Genomic DNA, 17,801 nt, shown 5'->3' with positions numbered 1-17,801 from the left:
TTACTATAGCTTTATCCCTATTGAATTGTGTTTCTACGTATTGGAAACGAAGAAAACCTTACATTATATAATTTTTCTATTACATTTTGCACATGTTTTTTTCGAAGCCGGGTTAGTTACAGACATTTCCCATTGATGTCAACTTTTGGTCAAATGTTAATCTTATTTTATTGTTTTGTTTTATTGTACTAATTAAAAGCCATCCGAATATTTTACAGAGCAATAAATAACAAAATGATAACCTGCAGTATATGTACAGCCCGAGTTACGAGGGATTACGGTAAAAGGGGGCGGGACTAAACTTTAACCAGGAAGTTTACAATACCCGGCCGCTCCATGTTTACACATGTTGGCATTTTCACGTGGAGGAGATTTTCTCTAAAATTAAAATGTCCTCAAAGAAAAATAAAAGCAAGTCTAAAAAGGCGAGTGATGGGGACAGTTCACTCTTATTGAAGGAGGGCTCCAATGACTCCTCCAGCCTGCAGACATTCAGCCATGAAGGAGGAAGCTGCAAAAGTTCGAACAGCAACTCATTAACTGTCATCGATTTTATTGATAAAGGTAAGACTTTGAGACAAAAACCTACAAGTTAAACAGACTTTGGCACAGCCGTTGTGTATGTAAATGCGTCCAGAGAATGAACTAATCTGCAGTATGAAGTGAAAGAGCCGCCATCGTCCCTGCTGCACTCAGTGATGCTGCTGGATGCTGAGATGCTCCTAAAGTACCACTTGATGTGACTGTAGGCAACTATAGGGACACATGTTCATCATTTAGTCTCTGTACTCAATTAAAATGAGACACTGACTGAGGCAAACGTGGCTTGCAGCTTTGAGCAGGGTATTAACCAAATTAACAGCAGTGAGAGACAAATAATAAAATAATCGCCTAACTAATTTTTTCAAATTTTGCAGGAAACACAAAAAACTTCACCAAAAGTGTAACATATGACATTTATTGACCATTTCACTCAAAAAGGATGTAACAAATGATGGCTATTGGCATAGTAATAACACTGTGTGTAAATTATGTAACTTAAGAGAAATAAATTACTTAGGCAATTTTTTGAACATGCCTTTGTGACTTAAGCAAGATATGGCGACACTTTATTTTGAAGGTGTCTACATAAGAGTCACACAAGCCTGTCAGAAACATGACATGACAAGTGTCATGAGCATTGATGTTACTTCAGAGTATCATTAATGTTCATGACACATCCCATGTCATGTTTATGACGTGCTCATGTCAAAGGCATGTTCAAAAAATTGCCTGAGACACATTTTATTTTGATTTAGGCATAATAAATCTGCTTGAGTCACACACTTGACATAGGCCATTATCTTAAAGGGGTAAAATCACCTGATCTGATCAACTGAGGATGTAGGCGATTTTACCATAGGTGGCCGGCGTCATGAGGAGATGATTTAGGCAAAAAAAACAATTTTGACAAAAAAGGACTTAGGCGCTTATTTTAACAGTGTGATGATATATAAGGTCTTTTTTTCATGGACTGCCTAGGAAAACACAAAGATTTGATATAAAAAATACTAACTTTGCAATACATTTGTTTTATCTAGATTTAATTCATAGGAATGAATCCTATAATTGAACTTAAGTTAAGCTTATTAAAAATGCATTTTTGCACAAAAAGAGGACTGTGGATTAGGGAAGGGATCTTTTAATGGCCCGCCTAAACCGCAGGAATTATTATAGCAAGCAAAACCCCATTTCCATATACATATGGGCACCTTGATATTGTTTTAAAATGTTAAATTGTTTATGTATCCTTTCAAGCTGAAAGTCAACACCTCTACTTACAGACAACTTTGTTTGTACCTGTCCATTCACAAGCTAACTGGTCAGTAGTTGGCCTACATAGCAATAAGACTCTTCAATACAAATTTTCTCTAAAACTACTACCCACAACAGAGCCAGTTTCCAGTTTGCAAGATTAGCACCAAACACCAATAACATGCTTATAAAACTTTATATTCTCTGCCATTGTCAGAGCAGTTAAATTCCCTTTAACTAACGTAATGTAGTTGGTTTATAAAATTGGGAAAGTGGGATGTCTGCTTTGGATTGTGGACCAGAAATTGTTCCAAAAAACAAAATGAAATCTGAACACTAAAATAGGCTCCGGCTGGGACAGTTTATTTTCAAGTAATGGCGCAAATTGTTGAAGCTAAGTTATAGCAAATACTATTTTACGCTTATCGCATGTTTTTTGTGTTAATTTTCCTCACAGCTGATGACAAAACACCCAAAAGCTGCAGATCAACTTTAGTCCAACTGAGCCTCAACTCAATGAAGTCAGCGGGCGTCTGCATTGGGAGACCGGTTCTACTGACGAGTCCCACTGGACAACAAGAGGTCTCTTCTCTTCTCTTCTCTTCTCTTCTCTTCTCTTCTCTTCTCTTCTCTTCTCTTCTCTTCTCTTCTCTTTGTGTAACTGTCCTTTTAGCTTTAGTTGATGGAGGGTCTTTGTTCTCATGCTGTCACCCTCCTGACATTTATCTGCCTGTAAAATATATATTTTTATTGTTATCTCTAAACCTTTAAATAATCCTCTGTGTATTTCCTCTGTCCTATAGGTGTGTTTAGGATGGCCGGTTGCCTCCTTTCCTGGTGGAAAAGTTGGCCTTCAGAAATGTGCTCAGAATAACCTCAGAGTGAAGTCAGGGGACGAGGTGATGCTGCACCCACTAACAGGTCCCGTGCTTCAGGTTGAGGAGGTGGTGCTCTCCAACAGGTAACCTTCATCTGGCTCTAACTGACCCAAAGCCTTGAGTACACATTAGCCTCTACATATTAAAATATAATATTGATACTATACTTAGTCACTCATTTGCTAGTTGATGAGGCACACCAAGTTATAATTGATGCAGTTTAAACAGCGCAGTAATAAATCACAAAGGTTGTAAAGTTCAGTTAGTGCTTTACACAGGTGGTGATTCAACTTTATATTAGAGGCTGGAGCTGTTGAATTGTATTGCATTATTCTGAGAGTTGTTTCTAATATATTTCACCCCCTTTTTATCAGTGACAATAGACTAAATATGCATATATCATATATTCACTTAGTGTCACTTTGCTGAGAAATATCATGAAACCGCACTCATAATTTTATTGATCTGCAAAAAAAAATTAAATCCAAACATCCGATGTATGATTTGATAAAGCTATTTTAATAATGTACAAGAACATCAACACAAATGTATAACTTTGAAAAAGCCTATAGCTTGTATCACACACTATTGTGTTGTGTCTCAGGTAATGCTGCCACCTGCTGGTGGCACCTTGCAACTGCAGTTCAAATGCCAAACTATGATTATACTGATTAGATTATTAGAAAAAGTATCTGTTTGTTATAATATATATATTTGTTTACATGTTATGACATATTTTGATTAAGTGTTTTGTAATTTTATTCTGTAATATTTTAATGTGGTCTAAACTGTGTTTTCTGTTCTGTGTGATGCAACTCTTTTTAATAGCTTCCTATTAAGTTAAATTGTATATAATCTATATAAGAGTTTTAAAACATTAAAAAGTGATTATTGTTCATCAAAGTTAATTCTCACCTGTATATATCTTCCATTCAGGTCAAAAGATGACAAATTAGAGACGGATGAGTTCAAGAGCTTCTTTCTGCTGTCTCTGGGTAAGGCAGTTGCTTCTATACACTGTTATATGTTAAGAAAACATTTTGGCATTTTTTCATGCATTATTGGATAGTGACAGATGAAATGGAAGGGGGAGACAGAGGGGTAGACATGCGACAAAGGGACCTCGGTACGGATTCAAACCCAGTGATGAAGCTCACTTTCTGACCGAACCAGAAAATGCAAAGAAAAACATGAGCATGCAGTAATGCTGCAGCGTTGATCATATTTTTTTTTAATCAAAATTGCAATCTGGACCTGTGCAATATTAGAATTGCAGGATGTGCAGCACTTAAAAGTAAAGGTTAAAATTGTGTCAAAATATTGTTCTGAATTAAGTATTGTGGTTCTGCAAGTTGTCCTGGCCTACAAATCTTGTCGTTCAGACTTGTCTCATTTGATCACAAATCCTTGAAGGCAACATACAGCGCAGCCAAAATACGCTCCACTAATGGAGTAAGTATGCTCCAAACATCAATGGATGGATCATCTATATACTTCAGATTCCAAGACCTGTTTATTTGCCCCATTTGGCAGAAAAAGAATACACTGTCCTTGCTTTAAATCTCTGTTTAAGTTCAGTTGTGTTGCTGTCCAGACAACCCAGTTTCAGTTGGTGGAATAACTTCTGCTTTGTCTGTCTTGTGCCAGTTGGGAACATCATTTTGCCAGGAAATGTCCTCTCCCTGACCTACTTCGGCCGGTCATGCAGTCTCCGGGTTGAGACCATAAGAGGAGAGGACGGAGTCACCCTCCACAGGCCAGCTCCTCCCCCGAGACTGGGCCCTGACACAGAGGAGTCCTCCGTGATGACCTCCGTGCTGGAGTCCACGGCTGCCGACCTCTCCCTGCAGCTCAGCCTGCTCACCGTTGACGACAACAACGCTGACGGGTCACCAAGAACCCCTGGAGAGCCCGGTCCAGCAGCCAGCACCCCACGCCGGCCAGCCCATTTCCCTTTTCTCTCCTCACCCCCTGCTCCTAGCACCCTAGCCTACAACTCCCAGAATCCTCCTGCAGGGTCAGAGGAGGATGCTGTCTGTCTGGAGAGCTCACTGAGCTCAGAGCAGGCAGAGAAAGTCCCCACAGCTCCCCCTGGTGGTGCACTGAGCACTGACACCTTCTACTGCCTGTCCTGCTCCACTAAAGTCAGTTTCAGAGACAGAGCAGGCCAGCAGGATCCAGATGCAGAAGCTAAAAGGTCAAAGGTCACATACAGCATGATTGGCGGGCTCAGCAGCCAGTTGGGTGTCATCAGAGAGACCATTGAGCTTCCACTGAAACACCCCGAGTTATTCTCCAACTATGGTAGGTCAGAGAGCACAAAGTTGTTCCACATTTGACTTTGAAACAGTGAGGCATAAACGAGGACTTAATTTAATAGAAAAAAATGTAATTGCAGGGATACCACCTCCCAGAGGAGTGCTTCTTTATGGTCCCCCGGGCACAGGAAAGACTATGATTGGACGAGCCATAGCCAATGAGGTTGGAGCTCACATGACGGTGATCAACGGCCCAGAGATAATGAGCAAGTATGGTCATCACCACATAACATAAGGAGTGTTTCATTATGTGACATACATCCAAAGTCATAATTGAATAATAGTTTAATTGACTCTGAGCTGTTCTTTGTCTTTGTAGGTTCTACGGTGAAACAGAAGCGAGACTGAGGCAGATTTTCACCGAAGCTTCTCAGAGGTAAACCTGTAGTTAATCCAGCAGACCATGACCTTAAACTACCATCACTGCCACTATCCTAATACCTTAACATCTGTAATAAATGTGTTTGTAAAATTATATACATTTTTCATGTGCAATAAAAAAACCTCTCATTACAGGTTAGACTTTACAGTGCAGTAAAAAAAAGTAAAACTAAAATATGGATGTGCTTATAGTCGAAAATCAAACATCTAGCACATTGAATAGAACAGAACAAATTCAATTTGATTCATGATTTTTCTGCCACACTTTAAGTCTCCATCATGATCATCAGCTTGTGATTTTAGATTATATAGTCTTTTCTGTAATTTTCTAAACATCATGTAGAATGTTGGTGTTTAACATTTTTCACATTTTCTCTTCATGTACAGACCGCCTGCGATAATCTTCATTGATGAGCTCGATGCTTTGTGCCCAAAGCGAGAGGGAGCTCAGAATGAGGTGGAGAAACGAGTCGTGGCTTCTCTCCTGACTCTGATGGATGGGATTGGTTCAGTACGTATCACACATTTGAGTTTCGTGCAGTAACTTCAGAATACGATTAACTGATTCTGATGCCCTGAAGACCAAAACACTAGTGAAAAATCTGTGATTTTGCCTCACTTAGTGTTTTGTTTTTGCACTACAAGACGTTTTTATACTTAATCTCTCCCCTGTTGTAAAATTTTTCCCATTGCTCCATCCAAACCTGCCCCGCCCCTGGTCCAGTAAAAATAAGCTTTAAAGTAGAGCAGCAAACTTCCAGAGTCCAAGACAATGTCTTTAAATGTGTTCTTTTGTCCAACTACCTGTCCAAAACCAAAAGATTAAAGTTACTAGTAAAAAAATCAAAGAACAGTTGAAAATATTCACATTCGAGACACCGGAACTGCTGGATTTTTTGGCCGTTTTTACAGGCGATGATAGCCGCTTCTTTCTTCTTCATTACTTGGCCAGAGGTCGGTCTGCTCTTTATTCCATCAACCATTAGTATCTTTATTACACGAGGTCTGCTTTACATTGACCAGCACTCGTTCAGCGCACACACGACTACAGAATACGGCTTTCTGCAGCAGAATGGGGCTCCATCCGGAAATGTTCTCATTGGAAATGCAGATTGTCATGCAGAAACCATCCCTGCATGCTGGACGCCCTTCAGACACTGTGGGTTGTGTCTCTGGGGTGTTGTTTGTCCTCTAAACGCCCTGTCAGTGCTTGATGGGAAAAAAGATGATCCCCCTACACACACACGCACACACACACACACACACACACACACACACACACACACACACACCCACCCACCCACCCAACGGGAGCCTGGGAAACGAATCACCTAAGGTTGCCATGACCGGCCAATTTGGCACAAGTTTATCAGCAAAGTACATCTCCATGAGCCCCGGCTGAAACGAGCCTCCGATTGGATCGGTGATATTACACAGATACACCTACGCTCTGCCGGCTCCCTGCTCCCGTCTGTTTTCCAGACCAGATGATCCAAAGTCATCAGTGCTGATTGGTTTGTGGAATGTGGAGAGAGCACTTCCTGTTACTCGGCATTCTTGCTTGCACTGTAATTTATTTGCGTTTCCAATCCTCCCTGCGGCGAAGAAAGGTGGAAAAAATATTCCTCATCTTGCAGGCAGACCACCCCGAGAAATACAGCACTGACGGCAGAGCATCAGACCAGGGTCAAATACTCTCTGAGGCTCTGCTTATGAAAACTGACGGGATAGAAGGTCATGGAGTTAAACACAGGGCTGTTTTACTTAGCTCCTAGAAAATTGATATTGATGACTGGAGGCAACAATTTGCATGTAATTTCTGCTGTATAATCTTAGCCAACATGGCAGAATTGGCAGCGGTAGTTTGAAATGTACCCTTCTGTATCCATCAGCGCTGTTATTTCTACACTTTTGATAGTTTTGAAAAGCAACCACATAGTTACCACAGCTGTGTGAGGGGACAAACACACTAAGTAACACTGGAAACTTTAGTATGTTGCCTGGAGTAACATCAGCAGCTCTGAAACATTTACATATAATGTATGTTGACTTCTTAGGGTTCTTAAAAATGTATAATTAGGAGCATCCTGATGGCCCAGTGGTAAAGAGAAACACTGTATAACCACAACATTTAACCACAACGTCCCATTGTGATTGCTGATATGTTTCCTGTCAGTAGCTCCTGTCTGAAAAAGACAAAAGAATAATAATTTTGATTTGTGTATATATAAAAATGATGCATTTTTTCACACTTTGCCGTAATCATTCAATTGTAGTTCATTCTACAGGCAGGCAAATTGATTTTTCATCTATAAAGTCCATTACATACTGCAGGGTTCGTACGGGTGCTTGAAATCCTTGAAAATGCTTGAATTTTAATGTTGAATTTCAAGGTTTGAAAAGTGCTTGTAAATGCTTGAAATTCTTTCTGTATTTCTATTGCAATCTGACTATAGATAACCACATTTTCAGTGGAAAAAATGTTGTTTCTTGTTGTTCTACCCTGTATCTTCTTACTGAAGGGAGTTTTTCAAATAGTGGATGTGAGGGCTCCTGAAGTCGGCCTATTTGTGGGGCTTTCCTCCTAGTTTGGGTCGTGTTTAGTTCCACCTGCTGCCGGTTGTTGATTTTTGTGAGCTTACTTTTGCTCCTAGCCCCTAGATTCACATACCAGTATTTTTTATGAGATTAGCAAATTACTTTTATTTGTTAAAAGTGTAATACCATTGCTGGTATGGTATAGTTAAGTGAAATTACCCCTTTTAGTATCGGAGTACTCATCTCAAACATGCCATTTACAACTGTTGAAAGGTACTGGAAAAGCTTGAAAATGGACCTTGAAAGTCCTTGAAAAGTGCTTGAATTTGACCACTGAAAAATTGTACAAACCCTGATACTGATTTCTGCTCTTTTTCCTGTTCTTCCAGGAGGGCCACTCAGGTCAGCTGCTGGTGTTAGGGGCCACAAACCGGCCCCATTCCCTCGACCCCGCCCTGCGCCGACCAGGGCGCTTTGACAAGGAGCTAGAGGTGTGTATTACCACATACAGATGGTAAAAACACTGTCCTGTATCCAGTGGTGGAAAGAGGATTCAGATTTTTTACCTACTGGTAAATAACTGGTAAAAGTATTATTACCACTCTGAAATTACTCCACGACAAGTAAAAGTCCTGCATTCAAAACTTACTGAAGTAAAAGTACAAAAGTATCAGCATCAAATTATACTTAAAGTATCAAAAGTAAAAATACTCATTATGCAGAATAGCCCCACTCAGATTTTTATTTTTATTTATTTTTATCAGTTTTATATGTTCTAAATATGTTTTTGGATTATTATTATTGATGCATTTATGTAATTAAAATAAATGTCACATTTGATCATGCTTTTTATATAAAATATTGACTGTAAAAGTTACTTAAAATGGTATACAAGTATAAAGTTACATGAAATGGAAAAACTCAAGTAAAGTACAAGTACCTCAAAATTGTACCTTATTCCTCTGTCATAATACACCAGCAGCCATATGTGTTAATTCAAAATTTGCTTATTGAAAGTTGGCATGGTAAAATAGTTCTAGTGCCTAAAATGTCAATATTTTAGCATACATGAATAAATGACCACTCTGTTAGTCATATCTCTAATGTTTCGTGAAGTTCTCCATCTGTTTATGGTCTGAGGTTCCTCAAGGTTCCCTCTAGGGTTCTGCCACAATTACTTCAAGTGTAAATTAAACTTTTGGTTCAACAATTTATTGTTCTGTTGATATCTTGTTGGCAGGTGGGAGTTCCCAGTGCTGCAGAGCGTGCAGATATTTTGCAGAAGCAGCTGAGCTTGGTACCGTGCAGCGCCACCAGCGAGGAGGTGACGCAGCTGGCTGACACCGCTCATGGATACGTCGGAGCAGACCTCGCAGCTGTTTGCAAAGAAGCAGGCAAGTAAACGCTATTCTACTGTCACGTAGAAAGTCAAAATGCTTCGGAATTTAATAGAAAGAACATGTTTCCGAGTGGTTGGCATCTAATGGCAGTCTGAATGTGGTCTGCAGCGTTTCTCACATACCTTTTTTCCTCTCTCTATTCTGGGCCACATGATGTACAAAATGTCCCAGGAAGGCAAAAAATATTGCTCCTCGAATTTGTAGCTTTAGTTTTTGACAAAGTCATAAATCTACATCATAAAAATGCCACTGAAACCCCGAACATCCACAGCTACTCAGAGCAGTTGTTCTGTTTTTTGCATTGATTTCCTCTCCCCGAAACCAACATAATTTGGGAAACCAAAACAAAGTCGCACATGCCAGCTGGCCCAAGAATGCTCGCCATCTTTTAGCAGTTTGGTTTGCCTCATGGGCTCAGGCATCCAACCAAATAAATAGCATACGAACAACAGTTTGTTATTGAGCTTTAGGTACGTTGAACTCCACCTCTGCTTGCCCAAACCACAGTTCCTGGTGACTTCTTTCTTCCTAAATTAGTTTTTAACAATTTTTGAGATATTTTCTGTCATGCCTGCAGCTTCCTTTGATATTCGCCAAAGAGGAAGTTCTGAGTTTCTGTGGTGTTCAGATCCCAGTGAGAGAAACCACCGAAACCACCACTTGTTGTGAAATTCCTTTGCCCCCTCACCCCTAATGCCACAAACCAATCCACCTCACATCCTGAGGACAAGCACATTGGCTCATATACAGTATGTGTGTATCTGAATGTGCTTGATTGTGGGGGTGTGTGGGATTGTACAAGCACACGCACATTTGTTTTCCTGTGTGTGACCCTGTATGCCTCCTGGGTGGTCCCTGCGCCTGGGGTACGTGGCATATTGCATTTCCAGCTGAGGAGGGAGCCGGGGCTGCTGTGCGGAAGCACTCCGGCAAAGAGCGTGATTTACTGTCCACAAAGGGCCAGACGTGACTGGCAGTGTTTTCTGAGAAACCTCCGCACGCCCCCGAGGGACACAACAACCTCCCCAACCCCGTTTGTCTCCAAACCCAAATCACTAAACAAACACAGGCCCTCGCAAGTCGGCCGCAGTAGAACTAACAGATTCAGAATGCATTTAATGCTTTAATGCTCTATTTCTTTCTGTCGACTCATTCAATCTGGAAGTAAAGTACAAATAAAATACAAGCTGAGGGGAAATAGAAGACAACTAAAGCCATAAAGACTTCATAGTTGTGTGTCAAATCTCCTGGCACACACATGAATGGGATGAGAGTTTCCTTTGAGGTCTCACTTTATGCATATGATAAATGTTTATCTTGCAAAATGGCAAGCAGTAGGGCATTTACTTTTATATCCTAGCTATTTAGGTAACTTTCTCAGCTCCATCTAATGTAGCCTTTAGCGCTCATCCATGCAAATAAATGAAAAATATCTTTGGCCAGACATCTGAACAGGTTAGTAGGAGTTTAAATAAATTTTTGCTCTTCTTCTCTGCTCCAGAAAGTAGTTGTAGTTGTGGCTCCAGTTGCAAAGCTCAAAGTGTTTATCGTAGCTAGCAGTTATTATCAACTATAGTTTTTAACCTTATGTTAATATACATTAAACATTAAATAACATATAACAGAACAGTAATGGTTAGCTTGGCCGTCCTGTGATTATCTTGCTAAAAATGAGATATTAGTAAAAAACAAAACTACTTGTGTACGGATTATGCCTTTTCTTTTTATTTCCAATGCTGTAAACTGACTAAAACTGCTGCAGTCAGTTTATTACTTGCTCCTGTTTACCCGCTGTATTTGAATGAATAAAAATTGCAAGGTTATGTGTTAGCATGTCAGATTATAGATTTTGCAACCCACAATGTTAAAACAATCAAGTCGTTTAAAATATTTCAAATATTTTTTTTGTATAACTGGAATCAGGACTGTCAACATCACATGCTTGCATCAACTGTGGTCACCAGCTAGATGCTACCTGTAGGACAAGAAGTGTACAGTGAGGTTTTTTCTCTTTCTGAAATCAACACCAACAAAAAAGACTGAAATGCATCATAGAACGGCAGAGTCAGGTGATAACTCTTGCTGAACCAAATGTTATTATTTTTACATTCAAAGCTTCTATTAAGATTTTTGGATGAAGCTTCGAATGTCTGTTGTCATAATTTATGACTTCATCACCCTAGAAAAAAAACAAAGCTTACATAGGCATTTTTATTTTCATAATTTTTTTTATACAATAAATTCTGACTTTTTGACTTTTGATACTGGAGTTATTGGAAATATTTTGATCACACGCAACAATCCTACACTGCCACCAGTAGAATCTAATCTACAAATAGTGGAATGCTAACAATATTAGTGTGGCCTTATCTTTATCTGCACAAATACAGATTTTAAACTGAATGAATAGACATACAAAAACAAAAACTGCAAATTCGAATTTCATAATTATGAATTAAGCTTCAAACTATTGTTTACAGCCATAATTATAATGCTACATGCCCTTTTTCATACATTTAATCATTTGATCTATTGATGATGTGCTACAAATATATAAGACAGTAATGAATATAACTGCCTGCCTGTGAGTGTGTGTAGGTGTGTGTGTGTGTGTGTGTGTGTCTGTCTGTCTGTGTGACTAATGGGTACATCCTTCCCAAGCCCATATTGCCCCACATTGCATGGATCCACATAAACACACACACGCAGTTGGTATCTGTTTTTTCCTTTCTTTGCATTCATTGAAAGGAACAAAAGCCAAAAAAACACATCAAGTAGGAACTGCAGTTGTTTCCTTTTGCTGCTCAGGTAACAATGAGCTGCTGGGGGAACGTACGCTCCGACGCACCGCTTCCTGAAAAATAAAAATGGGGGGACCACATTGCGACGGCTGCGACACGCTCGGGTCACGCACAAGATACCCACCTTGCACAGCTGCAGAGAAGCATACGCACATTAACACATACACACACACAAGAAGCGCGTTGTGGAGGTTTCACATCCTGCCTACAGTACAATACCAACCTGCTTATAGATCAGAGAGTAACACTATTCAAACCAATTCTTCATCTCTGGAGAAAGGCAGAGGGAAGGATGACAAGGCCAAGTGGCTTCATTTTCTGCGTGTGTGTGTGTTTTTTTTCTTTGTTTGTGTGTGCGTAAGAATGGATGGAAATCTTGATGTCATCCGGGAAGTTTTTGTTTGTCCAGTGTGAGCCGCACCGAGCCCCAGAAACAACTTCTTGACGACAGATGTGTTGCATAATCAGCGCTTAATTACAGTTGATCACAGACCGGCCAGTTTTGACTGTAATGTAATGCACGCTCATACCACATCCATTAAAGTCTGTTTCATGCAGGTCACCTCAAATCCCCTTTAAGCCTCCACTGAGCACACAAGTTATTAGGAAAATCTGTGCTTTACATCTCGTGCACTGACCGAGGGAATCCAGGTTGAACGCTGTGATCCTTTAATGAAAGGTAGGATTTTTAAACCTGGAGAGAAAAAAAACAGAACTGTGTCTCAGTTTTCAGAAAGCAACATCAAGTTCATGTGCACTTCCCTTCAAAATACATTCAGATTTGTTCAATGTAAAAAACAAAAATGAGATCTGAGTCAAAGTTCAAAGTTAAATTAAGTTTGGAGATCATTGTCCATTGACTGAATATTGGTTATTTCTACCCTAAGAAACAGAACAGATGGGTTGTAAATTAAAGGAAAAATCTAAAGAAAGTCATTTTAAGATTTCTTCATATATTGTTTTAATGTTATTGGTGGAGAATGTTCACATGAAGGTAAGAAACACCAGCAGGCGTTTAACTGTTGAGATTGAACCAGTCAACCCCTCTTCCCTTTTATGCATTTATGTTCTTTCTCCTCTCATTCACTCAGGTTATTCCTTTCATATGTCACCTGTCTTTGTGTGTCATTGATTTATATTGATTTGTATTTATGTTTACATTCATGATCGCAAATAATATTAATTATGTCTTTAAGTTCAAGCAGAGAGTCAGTTGGCCTAAAAAAGATAAAACTATAAAATATTTCACAAGGAAGCAGCAAACATTAGTAAATTCTGAAGCATCTGTTTGTATATTAAGAAAATATTTCTGCAGCCCTTTCATGACCCACCCAAAAAAACATGTGCTCTCTTTCTGATAATGCTTTTTTTTTTTTTTTTCGAGCCCCAAAGAGTTTTTTCTTTAGAGTATTTGGTAATATTAGTAAAAAATAAGTTGTGTAGCAGAAGTTTTTGGACCCTCTGAAATGAATAAGTATATTTTTGATGACAATAATGTTTGAAGGACACACATACAAAAGTATGTACATATTTTAGATTCAAAGTTGTATTTAAATAAATTGAAGTATCATCAGCATCAAAATAGACTTTTACCCTCTATGGTACACATTATGATCAAAGTTAGGAAAAACATGTTTGTGTTTTGTGTTTTTTTGTCTTAAAATAGACTAAATAAACATAATCTGAAAAAAAAAGTTTTGGGGGTTTGTTGTCTGTAGGCAACATTGTAACATAACAGTGCACAAGTGAAAGAGAGTTTTTAAAGTTAATTTTAACATAATTTATTTAATAAACACATTCGATTCAGAGATTCAGTCTCCCCCCCCTTTTTTATGGGAAGCACTTTGTGTTACATTTCTCTTGTATGAAAAGTGCTATTCAAATGAAGTCTGATTGATTGATTGAACAGGGTACAATACAAAACATTTTAGAACAGTCTAAGTGTATGAAACTATCAAAAATGAAGGTTTACTCACCTATTAGTAGGAATATTTTTTTCCCAGACGTCATGTGACAAATTAAAGCTTTGCTATTGGTTTCTTATACTCTTCCCTCTTTTTTTACAGTATTGCATCACTCAAAAAGATGCATTGTAGAAATTTGACAGGCCAAAAATGGGTATGTTGCCTGAGGGCAACACCGTACCATAGAGGGTTAAGTACCAAAAGCTAAAGTACTCTACTTCCTAAAAAGAAGTACTACCTATTTCACAATAATGTTCTAGATGAGATAAATCTAAAGAAACTTTATTGATGCCACACCGGGGAAATTCACATGACAAAAATTCAATTAAACTAATGTTAAATAAAATAAAATGAGAAATGCTAAAGTGGTGAGCTACTGTAATGGAATAGAAGTATAAAGTAGCATAAAATAAAAACGCTTAAGTAAAGTTTAGAAGTACTTGTACTTTACTTGAGTACAGTACTTACTTTCCACCACTGTTGATGAAGGTATAGTTGCTACAGAACACAGTGTTTGCAGTTAGCTTACAATCAAAGTAATCAAAATTCAAATCAAAGTGCATAATTAGATTCCATCACTGCTTCCCTGCTGCAGGAGGAAAGGTCAGACACATGGAAGCTGAACTGTAATAACCTTAGTGAGGACCTCTAGTGGCCAGATGCTATATTGCTGGAAGGTGAACAACCAGCCAGCTGCATGCAGTGAATGTAATGTCACTGTGGATAAAAGCCACTCATGGCCTGTTCAGCTGTACCTTACTGCATTTTATCTTTCTAACTTTTGAATCAGTAACCCGGTGGATAACAGTTAAAGCCCACATCGCTTTAAGTCTCTTCTCGGTTGTGGATGCTGACCTTTTATCAGACTCACTCCTCTGAACTCCATCCGTCTCAGTTACTGTGTCTGAAGTGGACATGGCTTTCATCACGGTTCCGTGCAGGTTGACAGATTTATGTACACATTAAGATCTGCTGGCCTGTGTTAGTCACAGCAGAAAAATGTACAGCCTGCACGCCAGTAACTCTATTTATAAAGCCTTCTGACAGCGTTTCTGTTGTATCTGATGTAGCTCCTCGTCATTCTGACTGGGCTTTCTGTCAGACGTGTGTCAGCACGCACGCTGTTACTGGACAGGCTGACACAGATAGAGTCATTGCAGAAGTTATGTTTTATTGTTTGTTTGCATGAACTGAACCTCTGATTCATAAGGTTCAAGTTTCAGCTATTAGAAGGTGCAAAGAAAGTTGATATTTGGTGAATTACATTACAAACAAATAGCACTAACCTATTGCTATACACTTAATGTCCATTTAATTAATTAATTATTTAATTAATAAGAATTAATAATACAGTGGTCACTACAAAAACGAATTTTTTTTTAATATTTTGTATAATTGCATGATATCTTAACATCTTTAAACTTTAGGCACAAATTTGTGATTGTGGGCCATATAAATGGAACTGACTTGAATTAATCAGGATTGAACTGTCTGATTAACGTTTTATTTTCAGATTTAATAAGCCAAGATCTGATTAAATTAACTAAAATCAAGATCTGAGCAAAGACCAACATCTTGGCTTGGTGACACCATTAAATTGAACTTGCCTCATACATTTATAGAGCTTTTAAATAAGCAACTTGTCTGTAAAATAAACCTTGCATCATAATGCAAGAATATCTAAACCTGCTTATAAGCAGGTATAGGCCCCAACCTGCAACAAGCAGTCATAAATAGACAGAACTTCCTTTTATTGGTTAGACGCCAAACATTAAGATTCATTTTGTTAGAATTTGCAGCTTTGGATCAATTCAGAGAAGTTACAGAGCCGCAGATGGCTGCTGAAGAACCTGTGAAGTTGTGTATACTGTATATAGAAATATAAAGGAAAACTAAACAGGCATAGTAGGTGATGTGCTGATTCAAACGATAAAGACACAGCCAACAGAAGGTGTTGTGTTTATATTTTTGATCCCTGAAAAGATTCCCTGCATTCTAACCACATGAGCTGTGATTTATTCCAATCTTATTTCCCCAAACTGTACGTTGACCCCGTTCCCGGCTCAGCACAGATTATACAAAACAGCTCTTCATAATGAATCCCTGTAGGTGTTTTGTGTGGTGTTGGTAGCTATCATGTGGTCTCGTGGAGCCTTGCAGACTCTGGGCGTCTCTCCGTCGTCCTGTTGCCGTTCGACTGATCCCGGTGCGAGCAGATGACTCATTTCCACAGTCTAAACAGTGCAAATTGTGTGTGTGAGAGCGCATGTTCGTTTCAAGTGTGTGTGTGCGCTTGTGCGTGCTTGTTTGGTTTGTGCCACATCCGGACACACTGTTTACAAGCCTCTCTAAACAGGGGAAGCCCACTGGAACAAAAAGAGCCAGTAAAATTGATTATGTGGAATAATAAACACACAACTCTGCACTCTGTCAGCTAAAAGCTTTTTCGGTTTACCTCTTATTTGAAGCCAAAGATCAGGCTCAATATTTCACATCTCCAATTTAGACTAAACGGCTTTACTTGGTAATTGTTAAAGTGATTCGGCTCGCACACTTCAATCCTCGAAAGTTTAATACTTACTACACCGAGTAGAAACAAGAAAGAAATACAGCTGCAAGAATGAGCTGAGTTTTGTGTGTTTGACATAAACAAACAGTGCTGAATGCTCGCTGGTGTTTACAGCGGAGGCCTTGCCTTATAAAGCGCTTTCCCCAACTCGCCTGTCCTTTTAAAGACACTTCAGGAATTTTAGGACAAGTCACATAAATATCAGGCGGATCAGCATGTGAAGTTTATTTGAAGTCTCTGTTTATAAAATCCGGAAATGTGCTGCTTGTACTCCTTAACCCCAGCACTTACCTTTACCCAGTGACAGCTGTGTGTGTGTGTGTGTGTGTGTTTGTGTGTGTGTAGCATGCACACGTTTTCTGCATGTTTGGAGTGTGTTAGCACATGTATTTGTCTTTGTCATCTGTGTGTGTGTGTGTGTGTGTGTGTGTGTGTGTGTGTGTGTGCGCGTGTGTGCTTTAAGAGCACATATTATTGCGGTGTTTCAGCCCCGGGAACAGATGTTGGGTTTTGTAAATACAGGTGCAAAGAGTGTTCCGGAAGCCCCGGCGAGTAATGAAAACGTTCCTGCGGTTGTGTAATGGTGTAATGCCCAAAGTATTTCACAATTCATCTGAGGACATGGTCGCAGGAGAGCTTGCGGCCCGAGCTTGTGGGTGTTCGGTGCGGCGCTACACAATGCAACAGAACGCTCCACACAGTCCTGATTCCTCCCTGTTGAAATGTGGAATGCATTGTTGAAGTGCAGATGGACTTCTTTTGACACACCTTCCTGGACTCTGTGGGTGATGATCTGCTGTCTCTGACAATGGAGCTCTGTGAGGTTTCCCCTTTTGAAGTCTTCTACTGGAACTTAACCTTCCTACACTTCCTACAACATTTTTTCTTCCCAACTGGAAGCTGAGGGCAAGTCTTAAACGTTGCACTGAGTTGACTTGCAGTTGCATGAATCAAACATATATTTATTCAGTTTTCCCACATGATACAGCTGCACAGTGCACATAATACTGTGCAGTGTTTATAGTGTTTGTGTACTCATGGAAACAGGAGGCTTAGTGTGGATGACAGCCTGACGGATGCATAGGATTTGAGACGAGTATCATTGTTTGAGAGTTTGAAATAATCAGTCAACCACCTCTGAAGGCGTAAAATTGGTGG

General features: G+C 39.4%; 1 protein-coding gene across 1 annotated transcript in view; it reads left to right on the top strand.

Moving 5' to 3' along the window:
• The first annotated feature begins 351 nt into the window (after nucleotides 1-351).
• Nucleotides 352-17,801, top strand: part of afg2a (AFG2 AAA ATPase homolog A) — a 123,553-nt gene continuing 106,103 nt past the window's right edge. Inside the window, exons 1-10 of the mRNA XM_059347011.1 lie at nucleotides 352-564; nucleotides 2,252-2,376; nucleotides 2,598-2,755; nucleotides 3,609-3,667; nucleotides 4,320-4,976; nucleotides 5,071-5,200; nucleotides 5,310-5,366; nucleotides 5,759-5,882; nucleotides 8,299-8,400; nucleotides 9,150-9,303. Of these exons, the coding sequence (XP_059202994.1) occupies nucleotides 390-564; nucleotides 2,252-2,376; nucleotides 2,598-2,755; nucleotides 3,609-3,667; nucleotides 4,320-4,976; nucleotides 5,071-5,200; nucleotides 5,310-5,366; nucleotides 5,759-5,882; nucleotides 8,299-8,400; nucleotides 9,150-9,303 (1,741 nt within the window). The 5' untranslated portion in view covers nucleotides 352-389. The remainder of the gene's footprint in view (nucleotides 565-2,251; nucleotides 2,377-2,597; nucleotides 2,756-3,608; nucleotides 3,668-4,319; nucleotides 4,977-5,070; nucleotides 5,201-5,309; nucleotides 5,367-5,758; nucleotides 5,883-8,298; nucleotides 8,401-9,149; nucleotides 9,304-17,801) is intronic.

The sequence above is a fragment of the Centropristis striata genome, chromosome 12, assembly GCF_030273125.1.
Source record: "Centropristis striata isolate RG_2023a ecotype Rhode Island chromosome 12, C.striata_1.0, whole genome shotgun sequence".
Classification (NCBI taxonomy): Eukaryota; Metazoa; Chordata; class Actinopteri; order Perciformes; family Serranidae; genus Centropristis; species Centropristis striata.
The sequence above is the reverse complement of the archived record's forward strand: the minus strand, read 5'-3'. Positions and strand labels throughout refer to the sequence as shown.